Source organism: Myxine glutinosa, chromosome 4, assembly GCF_964187855.1.
Source record: "Myxine glutinosa chromosome 4, kmMyxGlut1.1, whole genome shotgun sequence".
In the NCBI taxonomy this organism is placed as follows: domain Eukaryota; kingdom Metazoa; phylum Chordata; class Myxini; order Myxiniformes; family Myxinidae; genus Myxine; species Myxine glutinosa.
This window is the reverse complement of record NC_136264.1, coordinates 81,270,249-81,291,261: the sequence shown is the minus strand read 5'-3', so window position 1 is coordinate 81,291,261 and position 21,013 is coordinate 81,270,249. Positions and strand designations below refer to the sequence as shown.

Here is a 21,013-nt window from a genome sequence, read left to right as displayed (position 1 = left end):
GGTAAACCAATTCAGTGACCCAATATGCAATTTTTTTAAATTTCAGGTCAATCGGATTAAAATTGATGATTTTATGTGACGCTGACCTTTTGTCCGAATTATTAATTTGCCTTCTGAATATTCTCATAATAAAGCTTTGGTGAAAATTTGATGACAAAACTCAAATGATAAATTGAAATTTCAGGTCACTTGGATGAAAATTGCTGATTTTATGTGACGCTGACATTTGACCTTTTGACAATTATTAATTTGCCTTCTCCGTATTATCATAATAGAGCTTTGGTGAAAATTTGATGACAATAGCTCAAATGGTAAAAAGTTACGGCCTGGACAGACACACAGATAGACAGAAATTATTACAAAACTACGTCTTCTGCTGTGCAGGAGACAGGCTGATATACATATGCATAATGGGCACCAGTGCGTTACGTGAAAATATCGAGCATATTTACATAATTTCTTGCATTTATAATTGGTTCAAATTTAAAACATGGATGGAATCTACCATTTTAGGTGATTGTTACAGACAACTCCACTGAACAGTCCAGCTCACCCTGACTCGAGGAGTATCAGACCTGTGGGGATACAGTGCGAATATTGTGTTCAGCCAAAGGAGGTGATCCACGGACAAGTCTCATGCAACGTAGTTGAATGCGAGGTGAATCTGAGGAAACTCTTGAGCAAAGACCCAGCAAATACCGTGGTGTAGACTCCGTGGTGTCGACAGCAAATACCGTGGTGTAACTCAGGTATAAGCTCAGGATTTGCATGAACAAATACTTTGTTGTGTAACCAGCTTTAGCCTAACAACTTGGCCAGTTTAATGCTGACAAACACCATAAGAACAAAATAACAATGCACGTGTTGAGCTTTATCAAAGTCAATATTCATTCTAAATCATACCGTAGTTAAAAGACAAAATAAATAGCCTGAGAACTGTCATCAATCATAAATATTGTTGATTTATTTCCATTGAAAACTACTTTTTTACATCAGTTATTGTCTTCAAACAGATAGAGATTCTAAATAAACATCTAAATTAGATTTACACAAAAGCATTCTGATATTAATTGGAAAGTCTTGATTAGTACAAAGTCAACAAGAAGATGGCAGAGACAGTGTAGGAGAAAGGACTTTCCTAATGACAATCCTCAATAAAGTCGTCTTTGGTCAGTGAGAACTTGATCATCTTCTTCTTCTTTTTTTGTATGAGGAGCAAAAGCAGTCATTAAAAATTGTAATCAATGGTACAATAAAAACCAAAGTGTAAGCTAAAAAATAACAACCAAATAGAATAAAACCAGATTATGGAAACTTTGAACCACAGCCAAAAAAAATAGAAAACAGTAAGTGTGGTTTCAAGACCAAGCGGAAAGCTGTCTTATGAAGGAAATGATCTGAAGTTAAAAAAACAGTTTGGAAAATATGTTTTCTTGATAAAAGCACCAAAAGAGGATTTAACAACAAAAACAAGTGACAACACTTTGTTGCATTCACATATTCCTTGCCCACCTGGCATTACATTTTAAAAGGCAAGAGTTTTGAACGGAGGACATACAAACCAAGGCAAACGTGTACATATCAGTTTCATCGATATCTGTAGTAGTGTATCATTGGAAGATTGGAGGATAATTATTTGCCAAAATTCATTCTCGACAGCTTTGTCGCAAATGATCGATGGTAGATAGCGGAAGGCTGCCTGGCTCTTTAAATATTGCCTAAGATGGGTTGGGCAAAGAACAGATAATGAGAACATTGGTTTAAAAACGTACATGCCTTAAATAAAAATAAATTAAAAAACGGGCAAATAAATTACATCAATAACAAAAAAAGTTTTAACCACAGGTATTCCCCCCCCACCACACCTCCACCTCCTTCCCCCTCAATCAACGATGTGTCGGAAACTTCAAGTTCAATGGTAGCAATCACAGATATCCAGACTAATACAAACCTGACAACATTAAGTTTTTAAATCGGGTATAAAAACGTATACTTCAGAATACAACAATTTTCATTAATCACAATAGTAAACAACCGATCATTTAATAATACCGAGTCTCATGGGGTATATATATATATATATTACAGTAAATCTCAGAACCAGTACCAAATCAATGCACTCAACTAATCTGAGAATGAATGAGCTATATACCAAGGTAGTGCAACATGTAGATAAATAGATACCTTTACAGAGGACAAAGCAAGGCAAATTAAACAAAACCAAATGCCAATTTTTAAGCAAATGTAAAAATCACAAATTCAGACATGGGCAGGCTGAAATCTTTCAGAGTTAAACCACAACTACCTGCATGAAAGTGTGACAGTTCAGAGTAAAGTCATTCTGAGGGAGGTAACGGAAGGTGGAGACAATTGCAGAAAATGAGGCCGACTCCAGCAAAGCAGTGCGGAAATGCAACATGAGTGCCAGGGCAGCACGCAACATCACTTTTGAACCTTCATAAAACAGGCAGTCCCATAGGCGGAATACAGTCTGCAGGATAATGCAAAGGAATTCTCAGAACAGAATACATGGAATGTGCATAATATACATTCTTTACTTTGCAACACTAACCAAAATATCTGAACATCAGGGTTGTCTTGCTTGTTATTCCCATGAGTATTCAATTAAAATTCCATATCCAATTATCTCTGAAAGTCCTTGCAATTCAAGTAAAATTAAAATTTCTCCTGCATATGTACTTTTACATGAGCCTTAAATAATTTAAAGATTTTAACCTTATTTGTCTTTCATGAATGTTGGTCCCCCACCACCCCGCTCATTTAACACAAATTATAAAAATGGAGAGGCTCTAGAAAGCCAAGCGTTTGTATTCAGCACTCTTCCTCAGGCTCCACAGTGCACTTCACTGCACGAGTTCCGGAAAGCCTTTCAAAGTACGATGCAAGCATCACATCAACAACACTCAAAGGTTTTGAGGCTTTTTTGATTAATATTCAGCATTCTCAGCTACACTTATCCTGGTGTTGGCTTAGCAGTTAGGGTGCCGGCTTAGGATCCTAGGATCCTGGGTTCGAATCCCAGTTGATTGCTAAATTAACACCAGGGGGGTTGACTCAGCCTGTCATCCTTCCGAGGTCGGCAAATTGAGTACAAGCTTGCTGGGATGAATGATCCCGGTGTGTACCCCGATTTAGAATAGGTGCACTGTATCCCTGCATGTCGTAAGAGGCGACTAAAGGGTTGGCGTCAGGAAGGGCATCTGGCCATAAAAACATTGCCTCAAAAAGGAAACCATGATGATTGTCATGGGGCCCGCAAGGCTAACCCCCACTCTAGTGGGGAAAATGGCCTTAAAACGATCATTCATTCATTCATTTTCATTCTCAGCTACACTCTATCTTACAAGCCAGGAGGCAACAAACAAGTTCTCACCAATTTGTAGCATTACAGAAAGCACCTTTAAAGTGCTGAGAGTTGAATACATGTACATCTGATGTTTATAAATGACAAGGTAGTGTTAAAGGGTTTACTGGATCTATATTATAAAACAGCAGTGTCTGCCTGTTCATCCCGAAACTACTCCCTCAGTTTTGGGACTAGCCCTGCCAAACTTCCTGCGAAACGTTTTGGGGCCCCAGAGGATGTTGTTCGGGGGACCCAGAGGATGTAGGAGGTTTCATAAATTCCTCAATAAAATTATGATTTTGAAATTGACTCGATACCGAACTGCGCTGAATCCAGAAGTGAACAGATGACAACAATAGGCTGTTTTGATAATACAGGCAACCCCCACTTAACGTCGTACCGCATTAAGTCGTTTCGTTATTAAGTTGCAGATTAATTAGCGCACATTTTCGTTTAACGTCATGCTATTATTCGTTATAACGGCGTCTACCCATACATATTACAGCACTGCATCGTAAAGTGTCGGGAAACATACTTTGCCACGCATCGTAAAGTGTCGGGAAACCTACTTTGCCACCAATCGTAAAGTATCGGGAAACCTACTTTGCCACACATCGTAAAGTGTCGGGAAACCTACTTTGCCATGCATCGTAAAGTGTTGAAAACCCTACTTTGCCACGCATCGTAAAGTGTAGGGAACAGTAGCTACCGTACTTAGCTGCGTGGCGTTCTTACGTTTTGAAGTAGGCATCTACAAACTTTGTAATTACGCCAAAGCGTGCAGCAAGTGAGTGTAGTGCTAAGAAAGGCAGAAAAAGCACTAGCTTAAATACAAAACTCGATGTATTAAGGTGGTTTGATGGAAGAGACCGAGCCATGGACATTGGCCTGACGCTTAGGCTTCCGCAGACTCCAGTCCGTACAAATTTGCAAGAATGTAGATACGATTCATGCGAGTGCTCAAGCTGCGACACCCATTAGTGCTACGAAGATTAGTATGAGCAGAAGTAGTTTGATGGAGAACATGGAGCGATTCCTCTCGGTTTGGATTGTTGACCAGAATCAGAGAAATATTCCCATAGGTTTCCTTGTGATTCAAGCGAAAGCAAAGAGTTTGTTTGACAATTTGAAGAGTGAAGGTGGTGAAATTTCTCAAAAAGAAAATTTCGTTGCAACCCAAGGCTGGTTCGAGCGTTACAATAAAAAATAAAAAATAAAAAAACCGTTTAGAGGCCATTTTTTCCCCGCAAAGCGGGGGTTGGCCTTTTTCGGGGACCGTGGTTGTTGTTGTTTTTTGGTCCCCTTTTTGAAGCAATGTTTTACGGCCGGATGCCCTTCCTTCCGCCAACCCTGTTTGTCACCTTTTACGACAATCAGGGAATTACCAGTGAACTGGTACTCAATTTGCCGACCTCGGAAGGATGACAGGCTGAGTCAACCCCCTTGGCGTTAATTCAGCGATCGACCGGGATTCGAACCCAGGATCCTTGGATCCTAAGCTGGCACCCTAGCCGCTAGCCCAACACCAGGGTTCTGTTCGAGCGTTTCAATAGACACGCTAATTTGCATAATAATGCATAATAACCCCAATAAAAAGATCTGAAGGAATAATCCGAGGGAGAGGTGGACGATTCTGCCTCTTCATAATCTCAGTGACTCCACCTCCTCAAACAAGCTTCATTATCATCATCGGTGAGTACAGTACATAGTTAACTTATTAAAACTTCAAATGCCTTGTGTCTGGTGAAAAAAAAAAAAAGGATCGGGAACCTAACCCCCCCTATTTACATTAATTTTTATGGGGAAATTGGATTCGCTTAAAGTCGTTTCGGTTAAAGTCGCACTTTTCAAGAACGTAACTACAACGTTAAGCAAGGACTGCCTGCATCTCAATACAATCGTGATTTAACAGTATTTTGTTATAGTATTAATGTATGACTAGCCGAAACCCGTGGAACATCCACGGAAGGGAGGATGTGGTGTATGGATAGAGTGTACCATTATGGATGGAATAGGGGATTTGCTTGTCCGAGTAAGAGTTAGGAAGAAAGATGAGAATGAAGAGTGTGTATATGAACAACGATCGCCGACACCGGCACAAATGCATGCTCTGGATTGTCCACTCAGTGGACGGCTTGCTTTCGCCTTCGCCTGTCCAATCAGCGGACGGCTTGCTTCGCCTTCGCCCAGCAGACGCCAATACGATGGCGTCGTAAGATGGCGTCGTATCGGCAGTTAATCGGATGCTTTTGGGCCCCAACGTCGACTAATTCAGATTTTTCGAGTATGGCTGGATGTGATAAACAAAGAGCGCGGTTCGTAGATCGTAAATCCATTAGTGCCGTGGGCATCGGGTCACTGGGTGCGGCGTAAAAGGGATAACAAAGTCGAGTCCTTGCGCTATTATTATATAGATGGGAATTATGCTGTGTGGAATGAAAATAGAGATATAGAGTTTAAATTAATGTAGAAATGACGTGAGGGTTTCTGCTTTCTAACCGTGACACTTTTGGAGTCACCATATGCAGATTCACCATTGACTGGGTATAGAACCATTCAGACGGGTTACGTTTTTTGCCCAAGTCCTTCACGAACCTGCTGCCCATGTCTGACGTTCGACTGAAGGTGGCACAGGAATGTGGAATTTATTGGTTCCATGGTTTAGCATTCACCGTTTCCGCATTGTTTGTTTGCTTCTGGCTTCCCACCCATGCATAGCACGGTTACCTCGCTTGTGTTATAATAAATGGTACATGATGAGAGTTTCTTTTCTTTCAAGCTTATGAGGATGATTTGAAGGTGGATGGTCATAAAATTATTTTCAGACAATATACTAACAACAGTTACCTTTCTATTACCATTGCTTTTAACAAAATATATTTACAAAATGGAATTTTGAACATGATCATGCAATTAAAAAAAATAAAATCAAAATAACCAAAAGCAGAAACTTGTTATCTAATGAATGAAGAAAGATGGTAGGTTGAGAAGATGCTTCAAAAACAGACATGGGTGGTGAAAACATTGGTGCACACCATGGGACTATCATGACTACAATCATGCAAAATATCTGGTTGGATGTTTCAAATAAAAGCTCAGTACATATCACCTCCACTGGAAGTACATCCACAAAGAGACAAAGGAACCAGCGTGAGCAAACAAGCACCCAAGCCACACTGTGCTTCTCCATGTGGTTTACAAGTGCTGGAAGCTTTCTCTTTACCAACTCTGTCAGAACATTGAGCTCAGTCTTGAGCCCCACCATTGCTGGTGTATAGAAGTCTGTTAAATAGAACAAATATGCCTCAGAAAGTACATGTTCTTATATCGTAAGGCAAAACTGCATATTGATACTTTATTTTAACAAATTTCAAAGTACAGGAGAGCATTGTTACAATTGCCTTTTCTCGCATGTAACTCATGGCTGCAGGTTTGGGCCTTTACTATACTAGGGAATGTGGTTGCGTAGGTGATGCAGTTCCCCATGAAGGCTCAGGCAGGGATTTCTCAGATTTTGCCGGGATACCAGTGATAACTCACCAATCTGTGTCGAAAAATATTGTTGCATTAGAGGGGTCTCTTGACACAGATCAATCTGAACCAGAGGTCTAATACCTCCACGGATGCGAAACAATTCAATAATGTACTGCCATCATTGGCCACCAGCTCTGGTGGGCGATGCCACGTGCTCTGGCATTCTGCCCCTCTCCAAGGCTCCACAGCCAACTATACCGCCATGGCTTGCGGTCCACCAACCAAACAGTCGATGTGTCCTTTTAAAGTGCCAGGTGCCACAAGTTATCCACCTGGCATCGCCTGTTACAGGTTTTACATAACAATCATACCCTATTCTGCTTACAAGGTTTCCACTCACTGCCTCCTCAGTACATGTTTAACCATGTGACTTACCCCCACAGATATATAATACAAGAGTAAATCTAACCCACTCAAACACATGGTCCATACTAATTTTGGGGAAATGACTCTTAGTGGGTTAAAGAGGTTCATTATAGCGTATATATTTCCTTAATGCATGTTTAGCATAACCATAATGCAATTAAATGTGATATGAGATATGCGCCACTTTTATGTGTAGTTTAAACACCATCCACCCCTCCTCATACGTCTGTCGAAAATTAGCATCCCTTTTGACCTTTATTTGACGATTTTCCTTTTAGAATGTATCTTTTTAATGTTCGCCAGGCCCTGAGCGCAAATATAGGTGGGAAAAACAAACTTACGAGTAAAGCCAACCAAGCCTGCTGGGGCATTGGCACCACAAGGGTCACAAACGGGTGTGCCCCACCCACAGACAGCCGCTGGCCAATAGGGAATGAGAGGGGAGGGGCATGGTGCATCATTGATGAGTCCCAGGCCCGAGGGGATAAAGTATGGAAGCACCAAAGGGAAGCCCGAATGCTCCTGAGAAGATCTGTGTGCTTTGCTTGCTCCTGCTACAGCCAAAGCCACGCCATGCCTATGCCAAAGCCACACCCTCCCCTCCGACCAGAAATGGAACGTAATGGACTGTTTCCCTGCCAGAGGAGTTGGGACCTTTCTGATCCTGCGGTCCCCTTTCGGACACCTCACACTATTTCTGTCTTGAGATTCCCTATGTATCTCTACCAGAGTGAATGCTTTTTTTTTTTAATGTTGAAGGCTCCTGTCAGGATCTATACAGGGTGGTCCAGAAACCCTGGGTACATTTTGAAGAACGATACCTGCAACAAACAAGAAAGTTTATTATTGTTCTTTGGTGCAAAACAAAACATGATTACTCGTTAAACAGTCTAATCAGTCTAATATACATGAAACAGATCAGTTCAAATGTTCAAACTGCACTCTGACACGCAGTTCTGCATGTTTCAGTCGTTAAGGCAGCAGTCTCATTACGGATGAATTGTTTCAAGTCTCTAAGAGTCGTAGGATTCCTTGCATACCCTTTGTGTTTGAGGAAACCCCAAAGGAAAAAATCACAGGGTGTTGTTAAATCACAAGACCGCGGCGGCCATTCAACCGGACCACGGCGGCCAATCCATTTGTCTGTAAAGTTCAAATCAAGGGCCTGGCGTACACTGGCAGTATAATGAGCAGACGCACCATCATGCATGAACCACATTTGGCCATCATTGAGTGGAAATACATGCTGCTCCAACATTAGAAGGTAATTTGCAGCATTCACATTTTCTTCAAAAAATATTGGTCCAACAATGCCTGCAGAAGAAATGCCTGCCCAGACGGACACACGAGCTCGATACTGGACGTTGTGCTCAACAGTAAATCATGGGTTGTCTACTGCCCATGTCATGCTGTTATGACAATTCACAGAACCAGATAAAGTAAACTTGGATTAATCTGACCGCAAGATCCTGTTCTGCAAATCATTGTCCATATCCATTAACCCAAGCAATGTCTCACATGCCTCAACGCACCTGTCAAAATCATCCTCAGATAGTTGGTGAATTAATCTGGGTATGTATGGTTTTGCATTAAGGTCTTTTATTATTCTTCAAATCGATGATCGGCTTATGTTGGTGACGTTTGATAAACGACGAGTTGCTAAAGGTGTGTTACTATCGAGCTGTTGTTGAATGACCGCTCTGCTTTCCTCAGTTCGAACAGTATGAGGCCTACCTGGTGACTGTTTTGGAAGAATGTCGCCGGTTTCATCAAACTGCTTGTTTATTCTGCCGATGGTTCTTCTGTCAATTGTGTCGGCGCCACATTCTTTGACAAGTTGTCTGTGAACTTCAGCCGAATTTCCAGATACAGAATACAAGCATACAGCGCAAATTGTCTGTCTCACGATATCCTCCGTTATATTAGGGCATCTAATTCACAATGAACTAAACTAATGCAAAGCCAAACGCGTGCAGCACAGTGAGCAAAGCTCACCCCGATCCATATCACGTAATGCACCTCACCCTGTTGCGTATCACGTGATGCCTGTGCATGTTGAAGCGGTCACATCCATTTACGAGTAATCATGTTTTGTTTTGCACCAAAGAACAATAATAAACTTAGTTCTTTGTCGCAGGTATTGTTCTTCAAAATGTGCCCAAGTTTTCTGGACCACCCTGTATAGTCCTCATCGGGGCCAGGCCTTAAATAAAAGAACTGCATTGATAGAAAAGTGAAAAAAGAGAGAATAGTCTAAGAGTTTTTAAGGAAGTAAAAATCTGCTTTTTGAAAAGGGGAAGCTCATAAGTGTTTGGAAAAAACATGAGAAGGTAAATAGGCCATGGGCCAGGTAGGGTCCATCTGCACCCCCCCCCCCCCCAACACCACCCCCTCCTCCCCACCCACAACCCTCCGACCCCGTGTTTTTCTGGACCATTGGGGTCCCCTGAAGTGGAAATCAACTGGTGACAGTTAATATACTGGGACTCACTGTCCATTTGGGACCCATATTTGATGGTACCCCCAAAACACTGCTTTTGTCACCGATGTCGTGCCATATTCAACGCTCTTATTTATTTCAGTGTCTGTGATGGTTAACACTGCTCCATAACACAAGTTTATACTGTATATCAAAAGAAAGCTGATCATCTACTTATCATAATAAAATATCTATATGACAGCTTTAAGGGTAACTTGGTTGGAATAACTGGGGATGCATAGCTGTACCCCATTTTTTCCTAGCGTAATGTGGAATCGACTAAAATATTTCAGCTTATATGTAAAATACAAGTTCAGAATGCCTGATATGCATGAATAAATATTTTTCTATCATTGTACATTATCTCAGCTTTCATTTGATACCATAAACTTTCCCAAGCCCCAAAACCGGAGGCTTGGGAAAGGGGACTATAGGTCTCAAAGGGGACTATAGGTGTACACGGGAGGGGACTATAGGTTTGCACGCAGTCCCTCCGTTTGTCAGTCCGTCAGTCCGTCAGTCCGCCAGTCCGCCAGTCCGCCAGTCCGTCAGTCCGTCAGTCCGTCAGTCCGTCAGTCCGTCAGTCCGCCAGTCCGCCAGTCCGCCAGTCCGTCACGCAAAGAACAGTTTTCCGGACTTTTTTTTCTAAACGCTTAATGCTAATGATTTCAAACTTGGCACATGGTTTCCTCATGATAAGTTACAGATCAAGTTCGAACTTCACGACGTTTCGATCATTTTTGACAAAGTTATGGCACTTTGAACTTTGGGAATTCTGATAATTCCGATGATCCTTAACTCAGCGCCATTTTAAGTTTTAATTTCCTTTAAAAAAATATTTTCTCTGCAATAATAGGACCGATTGAGATCAAATTTTCACCGTAGGGGGGACTCGGTCTGAAGAATATTTTAATGGTAATTATGACGTCACAGGTCACGTGGTTCGGCCGCCATATTGTTTTTTCTGTGAAAACACGAAAACCCCTTTTTCTCTGCAATGGCTGGACAGGTCGAGGCCAAACTTTGCAGGCAGAATCGCATACCCATGACGAACAAAAAAGTCAGCGAGCATGAAGTCATGCGTCACATGGTTTCAGAGTTACGACGTTTTTAAGCATGAACCTTTAAAACCGAGCTCCTCCCTCATTTTTGATCCAATCGAGGGGAAACTTCACAGATCTGTTCAGCATGTCAGTCTACTAAATGTCCTTTTGGAATTTGCGATAGGGCACGTGGTTTGGCAGATATCCATTTTTAAAAATATTTTCGTTTAATTAACGGTATCTCTTGAATCGCTAGTACATCAGACTGTGGGTTGGTAATTATATAATTCACACAGTGCAGTACGTGCAGGCCGCTCCACGGAGCGACCTTGCGGGCTTATCAACGCGGCGAGGCGTGACACACGTGTCTCAGCATAACCTCAGATCAAGTTTGAAAACCAGCATCAACCGTGCATAAATTTGCATATTCGATCATTTTTGCAAAGTTATGGCACTTTGAACTTTGGTAGGGGACATGTATTGCAGCACAATACTCAGAATGCTTGTTTTAATATATTGTTGATCGGTGGGTCATTTCAGTTCTTTTCTTAGGCATATTGATGAAAATTGCACAATGTGACAGATCATCCAATGTTTGTATTCTGCATAGGCCTATATGGAGATCATGAGGTTGTATACACATTTTTTGTTATTTCAGTGTCTCTTGTAGCGAAAGGACGCATCAATTAAGCATGTTAAGTAGTTCAGTTTAAGTGCATACCCATTCTATTTTCTTTTGATAAGTATTTAACTTATAAGATAAATAATTCATTGCTGTGTATTATCCAGACTGGAACTTATCGATACGTTTATGTGTCTTTCCAGGTGAAGTAACAACATGGAGCATCTGGAGCGACCACCATCGAAACGTAAACGTGACAGGGACCAGTCTCCCAGTCATGTGTGCATAGCGCATGTGAAGGGACTGAAATATGGAGAGCTGCGTTTGTTGTCCAGACTCAAGGATTCTGAAAATAAATTGGCCAAACTGCAGGAGGTCAAAGAAAAACGCCTCGCACAACCCCCAGAATCTCCGCATATGATGAAAGATACATGCGAGTTGATCCTTGATTTTCTGGCCGAACATCATGGTTTCCACTGGGAGTGCTACAAGCGGTTCACTATGAACTTAGACAGACTGAAACAGCCTACTGCGAGTACATCTCAAAAGACTGATGCCCCAACTCAGCGAATGGGTCGTAGTAGTTCCGGTGACCAGATATTATTCAAGCCAGACTGTATTTTCTGTAGTTCGGAAAGTCGAAAAAAGGTGAAAGTGCATGGTACGTGGACTGGCCAGGGGATGAGCCAGTTTGAGTATGATGGTTGGAAGGCAGTACTAGATATGGCTGAGAAGAAACAAGACTACAAGCTCCTAATGAGGATCAGAGTTCATGATCTTTTTGCTTGTGAGGCGAAGTTCCACAAAAGTTGTCGTGTGAAATATATGCAGAAGCCAGAGAAGTGGCGAAGTACTGATGAAGAATCACAACATTATCAGTTTGGATTAGAAGAAGCCCACAGGAAGGCTTTCGACATAGTTTGTGATGCCATACAAAAGGACATGTTAATTGCCAAGAAGATAATTAAACTATCTGACCTGAGGCAATTGTACGTCACTAAACCTACAAACCAGCAAATACCCAAATCCTGACTACCGGGGAAGCAAACTGAAACTGAAGCTTGAAAACCATGAACCCTTCAAGGAAAGACTCTCATTCTGTGATCTGGGAAAATCATATATAGTCTTCAGCACAGCAATTGACGTCCATACAGTCGTGAAGAATGCTTTCCAATTAGGATCAAGAGATATGACAGAGAGTGCAGGTAACCATGTGCGGCTGTCAATTCTGGATGACTTCTCCAACGTTCCAGAGTTGAAATGGCCACCTAGTCCTTCTGATCTAGAAGCTTGGAGATACGTGGCATATACCAGGAGAGCTGAATGATGAACTGAACAGCTTCACATGTGCCGTGTATGGTAGAACATCAAAAGTGTCAAGTGTTGACGATCTGAGACTCATCCGCATAAATGAGTTATGTGCCAAAGAGAAACGTCGTCTTCCTTCAGGCAATGTTGACATGGCCAATATTCCACCATGTAAGAGGAGCCTCACACAGCACATTCGGAGGGTCAATCATCAAGTAGGAATTTGGAAGAGAGCGCATGTTCTTAAACCAAGGATTCCCAAGCCAAGCCAAGGTCATGGCTGGGAAGAGGAGAATGACAACCTGGTTCCTGTCTGGCATGAAGGAGATCTACTCCTACGAGAGCTGGCTGACATAGCTGAAGTCACACCTGATGATACTGACAGTGATGATGACTCAACTGACAATACATTTGATGACATGGAGCATGTACTGGAGAGCGATGTCGATGACAGTGACAATGATTATGATGAGTAATGTCTCTTTGGTCGAATGTGTAGGGACATTCATGCAACAAGGCACAGCCCGACTTGGCTTATTTCATATAAACTTGACATGTGTCAAATTCTGTTCTTCACAGTATTAATGAAAGTTTATATCACCATGATGATGACAAGAATCCAATTCGATCGTTTGTGTTAGTTGAATATTAAATACAGTTATTACAACTATTACTTTACAGGATATGACGTGTTTAACTGGTGGATATAAACTGAGTATTAATATTGTTAGGATATTTGGGGCTCTTTGTATATCTAGGGGAATAAATTTGTGTTTTATAGGGCAAATAAAAGTTTCCAGTGAAATTTTCAAACTTACATTTAAATTTGGAAGTTTTCTACATTTATGAATATGACAATACTGTTCGGTGGGTTCAAATGGGTAACCTAAAACTGTGCAGATGAAAATAAAACCCTTGTTATAATTAAGCTGCTTGGACTTCCTTATGTCTTGGGAGGCACGGTGAACAGGGGAATGTGATTATGAATGGAATTTGTACGTTTAAATAGCGCTTCTTCGATGGTTGAGAAAAGAACCTTAATACCAGTACCAGACGACCATTTTTCCACGAACCGGTAGTATTTTTGACATGATGTATCAAAACGGGTTTGGGTGCTATGGGATAGTTTATGGTATCAAATGAAAGCTGAGATAACGCACAATGATAAAAAAATATCTATTTATGCATATCAGGTATTTTGAACCCGTATTTTACATACAAGCTGAAATATTTTAGTCGATTCCGCATTACGTTAGGAAAAAATGGGGTTGCGCTATTCAACCCCAGTTATGCCAACCAAGTTACCCTTAAATCTGTCATATAGATATTTTATCATGATAAGTAGATGATCAGCTTTCTTTTGATATATAAACTTGTGCTATGGAGCAATATTAACCATCACAGACACTGAAATAAATAAGAGCGTTGAATATGGCACGACATCGATGACAAAATTGGCGTTTTGGGGGCACCATCAAATATGGGTCCCAAATGGACAGTGAGTCCCAGTTTATTAACTGTTACCAGTTGATTTCCACCTCAGGGGACCCCAATGGTCCAGAAAAACATGGGGTCGGAGGGTTGTGGGGGGGGGGGGGGGGGGGGAGTGCAGATGGACCCTACCTGGCCCATGGCCTATAAAGAGTTACAGAATTTGGCAGTAGAGGGGAAGAAACAAACATCATAACGGTCCACCCTTGAGTTGCCAATGGCCGCACAATAATCATGAGATGTAGAGGCTTGTCGAATATTCCATGGTCTCGCTAATGGCTGAGGTACACAAGCAGCAAGTTCTTGGGAGCAGAAATAGGGAGGTAGATCTTGCCTTGTGAAAGCCATATTGATGGTCATATAGAAGACTGTGAGATTCAAGATGCTTGAGAAAATGGGAATTGAAAAGACATCAAAGACTTTGGAAATAGTATAAACAGGTCAGGAGACGACGATGGTTCACGAGCGAGCGGTATTCAATGACAAAGGACGGACTATAACCGAAACAGGCCTGGACTGGGGGTCGGGGGCCCACGTGGCAGGTGTCGGCCGCCGACATGCGGTGTACATGCCTATTTACAAAGGGCCCCAATGCACCGCGTGCGCAGGCCTTTAAGAGCCAGCTGTACGTAATTGTGTGTGGTGCTGGCCCGGAAATGTCAAAACGAAGGTTACTGACATTGAAATGATAGAAAATAATGTATAATCAGTTATGAGGTTAGTTAGCTACACAATACCGAAAATTCGGTTCGATTCCAACAACTTGGAAAATTTGACCTTTGTGACCTTCAAAGGTCAAAGGTCGAATATTCTGAAATTTGTTGGAAAACTTGTATTTCATGATGTATGTGATAATATAAGATCATGTACGACATTTCACCGTATCAGGAAGCGAACAATGTAATAAAACCATCAAAAATCGACTTTTCTAAATTGTGACCTTGACCTTGGGGCGAAAATGAAAAATCCAGCTCCGTGGGGCGAGACACATGACATTGGCCGAACCAAATATCGAAACCCCTGTCAGATTCCACCAAACCCCTTGGAGAAGATGTAGCTTGAAATCGATTACCCCCTAAAAAGACATCTTTTTCGGGCATGGCTCCGCCCACAATGGGCACAATACGCCCACTCTAGGCAGGACACAACGAGATCATGATATCAACCTCTCACCCAAGTTTCATCAAGATCGGATGATATCATCGGGTAGTTATGCTGCGGACAGACAGACAGACACACACACACCCATGACGAATATAGTGGTCACTCTGTTTGATAACTCGTGAACCAGAGCAATGGGATGCTAGTTGGAAGGGTTTGAATGATCACCCTTCTTTAAAATTGACTGCGGTAAGGCACGTTTCTGTCATGTATGCAGTGCAAATATTCACCGTTGTATCCCTACACCGGGACCGGGTTGTATCCCTACGCCAGAGCTCGGATGGCGCTGCTGTAAATCGGGCCTTGAACGGCAGAGTGAATAAACGCGTACGACAATTGATCGTAGTTTGTCAAGATACTTTACATGGCGACGAGGATAAACATCTAGACCATGACATCTTTCGGCCATATCGATGAATTCGACCCTCATGAGGGGGATTTTGACACGTATTCTGTACGGTTGTCTTTCTACTTCGAGGCGAACGGCATCGTGACCGAAGGCCGGATGAAGGCCGTCTTCCTGTCCGTTTGCGGAGGTGAGACGTTCACACTCGTTAAAAACCTGGTTCGGCCTCGGACAATCCAGGAGCTCACGTATGCAGAGCTCAAGGCCGCTTTGAAGGAACATTGCAACCCATCTCCTTCAGTCATCCTGTGTCGGCTTAATTTTTACATGTGCAGACAGCAGCAAGGTCAGTCGATCGCAGACTTCATTGCACACCTCAAAAAACTGTCACATCTGTGTGAGTTTGGGGACACGATCGATGACATGCTTCGTGATTTGCTGGTGGTTGGCATGTCCGATGACCGCACTCGTAGACACCTGCTTGCTGAGAGAAGACTGACGTTCCAAAATGCCAGAGACACCGCCATTTCCATGGAAAGTGCTGAACGCAACGCTACAAGCATCGGTGCCACTCGCTCGTCTGGTACCAGCCCTGCTGTGAATCGGTTGGATCATGTTCAGCCAAAACGTTGGAACAAGGCTCCTCGTCAGAAGCAAGTGCAGTCGCAAACCCACAACAACTGTTTTCGGTGCAACGGAAAGCACCCTCCGGAGACGTGTCGGTTCAAAGATGCCACCTGCCATTTCTGTTCGAAAACTGGCCATATTGCTCCAGCCTGCATCACTCGCAAATCGGGAAAAGGAAAAGCTGCTGACAAGATTCATCAGTTTATCGGTTCGGAGGAACCCAAGCTTGACCAGGTGAGCTCTGTTTCCGACAACTCAGAATCGTATGACCTGCTTCATATTGATTCTCACCATAGGCGGGACCCTCTTCTTGCCAATGTTGTCGTCAACAATCGACCATTGCAAATGGAGGTCGACACTGGTGCAGCCATCTCGCTCATCAGCCATGCTGTTTTCACAAACCTGTGGAGTGATGCTGACCGACCCCATCTGAAACCTACTACCTATGGACTCTCCACCTATACAGGTGAGAAGATTGTTCCCTGCGGTACATGTGACGTCACGGTGGGCTACGATAACCGTGAGTTTCACCTACCCCTGATTGTCATTCCTGGAAAGGGCCCTTCCTTACTCGGCAGGAACTGGTTGAGCATAATTCGACTGAAGTGGGAAAGCATTCATCAACTCCGGGCAGCCAACGTTTCTCCTACCGCAGCATACACACTCAAAAATGTGCTGGATACGTACCCGGATGTCTTCAAGGATGAGCTTGGAACCTTGAAAGGACATACGGCTAAACTCAGGGTTGACCGGGATGCCAATCCTATATTTTGCAGGGCTCGCCCAGTCCCTTTCGCCCTGCGTGAGCGGATTGACAAGGAACTGGATCATCTTGAAAATCTGGGGATCATCGAGCAAATCCAATATGCCAAATGGGTGGCGCCCATCGTTCCGGTCATAAAATCGGACCAGTCCATCCGCATATGTGGAGATTATAAAATGACCGTGAACAGGTGTTCTTCATTGGATAAATATCCAATCCCGAGGATCGAAGACCTCTATGCTCGTCTCACGGGAGGCAAGACTTTTACGAAACTCGATCTCAAATCCGCCTATCTACAGCTCTGCTTGGACGAGAATTCGAAACAGTATCTTACCATCAACACGCATCGTGGGTTGTACAGGTACCACCGACTTAGTTTTGGAGTGAAATCTGCACCTGGAATTTATCAGCGTGTCATGGACAGTTTGTTTGCCGCCGAACACAACGTCATTTGTTACCAGGATGATATTCTGGTTACTGGTCGTACGGACGCGGAACATCTACAGAACCTGGAGAGAGTTCTGAAGAAGATTTCGGACTCCGGCCTACGTTTGCGTCGAGACAAGTGCAAGTTTATGGTGCCATCAGACACGTACCTGGGTCATACGATTGACGCCGAGGGTCTACACCCGACAGATGAGAAAGTCCGAGCTATCAAGGATGCTCCTGCTCCACGAGATGTGACCGAATTGAAGTCATACCTAGGTTTGCTTCAGTTCTATGGTCGTTACATCCCGAATGTGACCGACGTTTTGGGCCCCCTTTATCGGCTTTTGAGGAAAGGAGTCTCCTGGAGCTGGGGGTCTACTGAACAATCAGCATTCCAGACCTCTAAGGATCTGCTCAAATCGTCCAATGTTCTCATTCATTTTGATCCAGAGAAGGATCTTGTGCTGACATGCGATGCCTGTCGGTATGGAGTGGGGAGTGTATTATCACACGTGATGCCTGATGGTACGGAAAGACCGGTTGCATTTGCATCCAGAACGTTGTCCCCGGCAGAGAAAAACTATTCCCAACTTGACAAGGAAGGATTGGGAATCGTTTTCGGCGTCGGCAAATTTCACCAGTACCTTCTTGGACATCATTTCACGATTCGCACTGATCACAAGCCGCTGATCAGTCTGTTTGGTCCAACTAAGGCGACATCTGACACACTACCACCCAGGATCATCCGCTGGTCCCTGTTTCTCGCTGCTTATGACTACACCATATGTTATAAGCCCGGTTCGTCTATCACAAATGCAGATGCCATGAGTCGGTTACCCCTTCCAGAATCCGTTGATGATTCGCCTACACCAGGATCCATTATCGCACTGATGGATCATCTGGAAGATTGTGCTGTCGATTCCGGCCAGATCCGCACTCATACTCGACGAGACCCCGTTCTGTCCAGAACTGTCCAGGCTGTACAGCTTGGATGGCATTTGCTACCTGAGGGTGACCCAGATTTTGCGGCTTTTAAAGCACGTAAAAACGAACTCAGCGTGGAAAATGGTTGCCTACTCTGGGGATGTCGTGTCGTGATCCCGAAAAATCTGCGTTCCAGGGTCATGGATGAAATCCATGACTGTCACCCCGGGATTGTGAACATGAAGTCACTCGCCAGAAACTATGTGTGGTGGCCGAATCTTGATGCTGATATCGAACATCATGTTCGACATTGTTACCCCTGCCAGAGCACCCGGAATACACCTGCGAAAGCGCCACTGCATCCCTGGGAATGGCCCAGCGAACCGTGGCATCGCCTACATCTCGATTATGCCGGGCCTATTAACGGCAGCATGATTCTAATAATTACGGACGCGCACACAAAATGGATTGATGCCTATGTGACGCGTGGTACTACGTCAGCCATTGTCATCGAAAGACTCAGACGCTGTTTCGCCACTCATGGTCTGCCCAGGATGATCGTGAGTGATAACGGTTCATGTTTTTCCAGTACCGAGTTTGCCAAGTTCACACGTCGGAACGGCATCAAACATAAGTTTGTCAGCCCACATCACCAGGCTTCAAATGGCTTGGCCGAACGATCCGTGGGAATCATCAAATCCGGATTGCAGAAACTTCAGGAGGGAACCCTGGAAACAAAGCTGTCTCGTCTCCTGTTCAAATACCGCATCACGCCACAATCAACAACCGGTGCAGCTCCGTCTGAGTTATTGATGAAACGACACTTGAGATCGACACTTGACAATCTCAAACCAGACATATCATCAAATGTTTATCAGAGCCAGCTTAATCAAAAGTTGGTGCACGATAAGACGTCCAACAGTCGATGTATCAACATTGGAGATCCAGTGTTTGCCCGAAATTTTGGTGCAGGTGCGACGTGGCTAACGGGGGACATCATCGAGAAGCCAGGTCCACTGTCCAGTGTGATTCGCCTGCAGGACGGCCGCGAAATTCGTCGACATCAGGACCACATAACCTACCGTCACTGTGAGTCGATGGAGCCTGTAGCATCGTCACAGTCAGGACAACAGTTCGACCCGCCACTGCCGGAGATCGTCGTGGCCGCTCCAGCCGGCTCGGATGCCCCGGAAACCTCTGCAAACGCTACACCCTTCATGGAGACCAAAGGAATCACCTCGGACTCTGTATCCACTGGTACACCGCGACCCAAAGGAATCACCTCGGACTCTGTATCCACTGGTACACCGCGACGCTCAATGCGTGAGAGAAAAGCACCCGACCGGTTGAATCTTTGAAGATGTTTTTTTTCACGTTGACACATGTTCTATTTTCACATATTTTCATTATTCTCATAACCGTTTGCACACATATTTTCACATGTTTTGGAAATGTTGCTTTTGAAATGTCAATTCTGGAAATCTAGCACGTATTGCTCTTGGTAATTTTGGACTTAAAGGGGAGGATGTCATGTATGCAGTGCAAATATTCACCGTTGTATCCCTACACCGGGACCGGGTTGTATCCCTACGCCAGAGCTCGGATGGCGCTGCTGTAAATCGGGCCTTGAACGGCAGAGTGAATAAACGCGTACGACAATTGATCGTAGTTTGTCGAGATACTTTACAGTTTCCAGGAAAGAAAAAGTTTAGGTTTTTAAACAAAAACAAAACAAACGAGCAAGTACGAGAGCAAGTTCTGAAGCACACTCTTTAAAGACACGAGGAGGAATAGAGGAATGCCGTCTTGTCCGTATGCCTCGTTTGTGTCCAGAGAGAGGAGTACTTTTTGACTGCATGAAAATAAATTGTAGGGAGGGGAATTGGATTGGTAAGGGGTGCTTCAGAGGTGAAATGTTCATCATCCATTGTGGAATTGGAGGAGAAAAGGACCAAAAAGTGTTGCTTTATCGGTCGGAGAGACAGCGATAGTATCATCAGAACGGAAAAGCGAAGGAAAGATACAGTAAAGGGAGTTATTGGAGATACTTTTTGCTAAAACCAGAAATATCTATTAGTGGAAGAAGATGAGAGGTTATCACATTTATTTTGGATGAAGGGGGAAGGGAAGGGAAGAGGGCTGGTCCCGTCTGCTGGCATTATTACAGGATTCAAAGAAATGGGGTACGTTAAAACAGCGCATTCAAACAAGATAGCAATACCATCCATCACTTTCAAACAGCACGTACCATTTTAAAAGAGAATGTAACATGGGCCTCCCTTGAGGGATGCGACAAACTGTGGCTGCCAACCTGGGTGCCCACTCTGGAACTGGAACTCTCCGAGGTGAAGGTTACATGTTAAGCTTTTGTCAGATTTAACCAAGTCAACAAAACACACATTTATATACTGTACGTACTTGGTTTACTTTATCACCTTAACATAGTTTATTTTCAGGAACAGCAACCACTGTTTAAAAAGGCTATTACACTGCTTTCGACTGTATCACCATGGTTTACAAACATTGGTTGATAAGGAACGACTGGCTTGGCAA

The 21,013-nt window shown here is 43.5% G+C and overlaps 1 protein-coding gene across 1 annotated transcript in view; it reads right to left on the bottom strand.

The window, feature by feature from the left end:
• Positions 1–942: 942 nt before the first annotated feature.
• The window catches only part of GRTP1 (growth hormone regulated TBC protein 1), a 43,407-nt gene continuing 23,336 nt past the window's right edge, over positions 943–21,013 (bottom strand). Inside the window, exons 6-8 of the mRNA XM_068112816.2 lie at positions 6,477–6,649; positions 2,306–2,491; positions 943–1,718 (exon numbers count right to left, since the gene is read on the bottom strand). Of these exons, the coding sequence (XP_067968917.2) occupies positions 1,647–1,718; positions 2,306–2,491; positions 6,477–6,649 (431 nt within the window). The 3' untranslated portion in view covers positions 943–1,646. The remainder of the gene's footprint in view (positions 1,719–2,305; positions 2,492–6,476; positions 6,650–21,013) is intronic.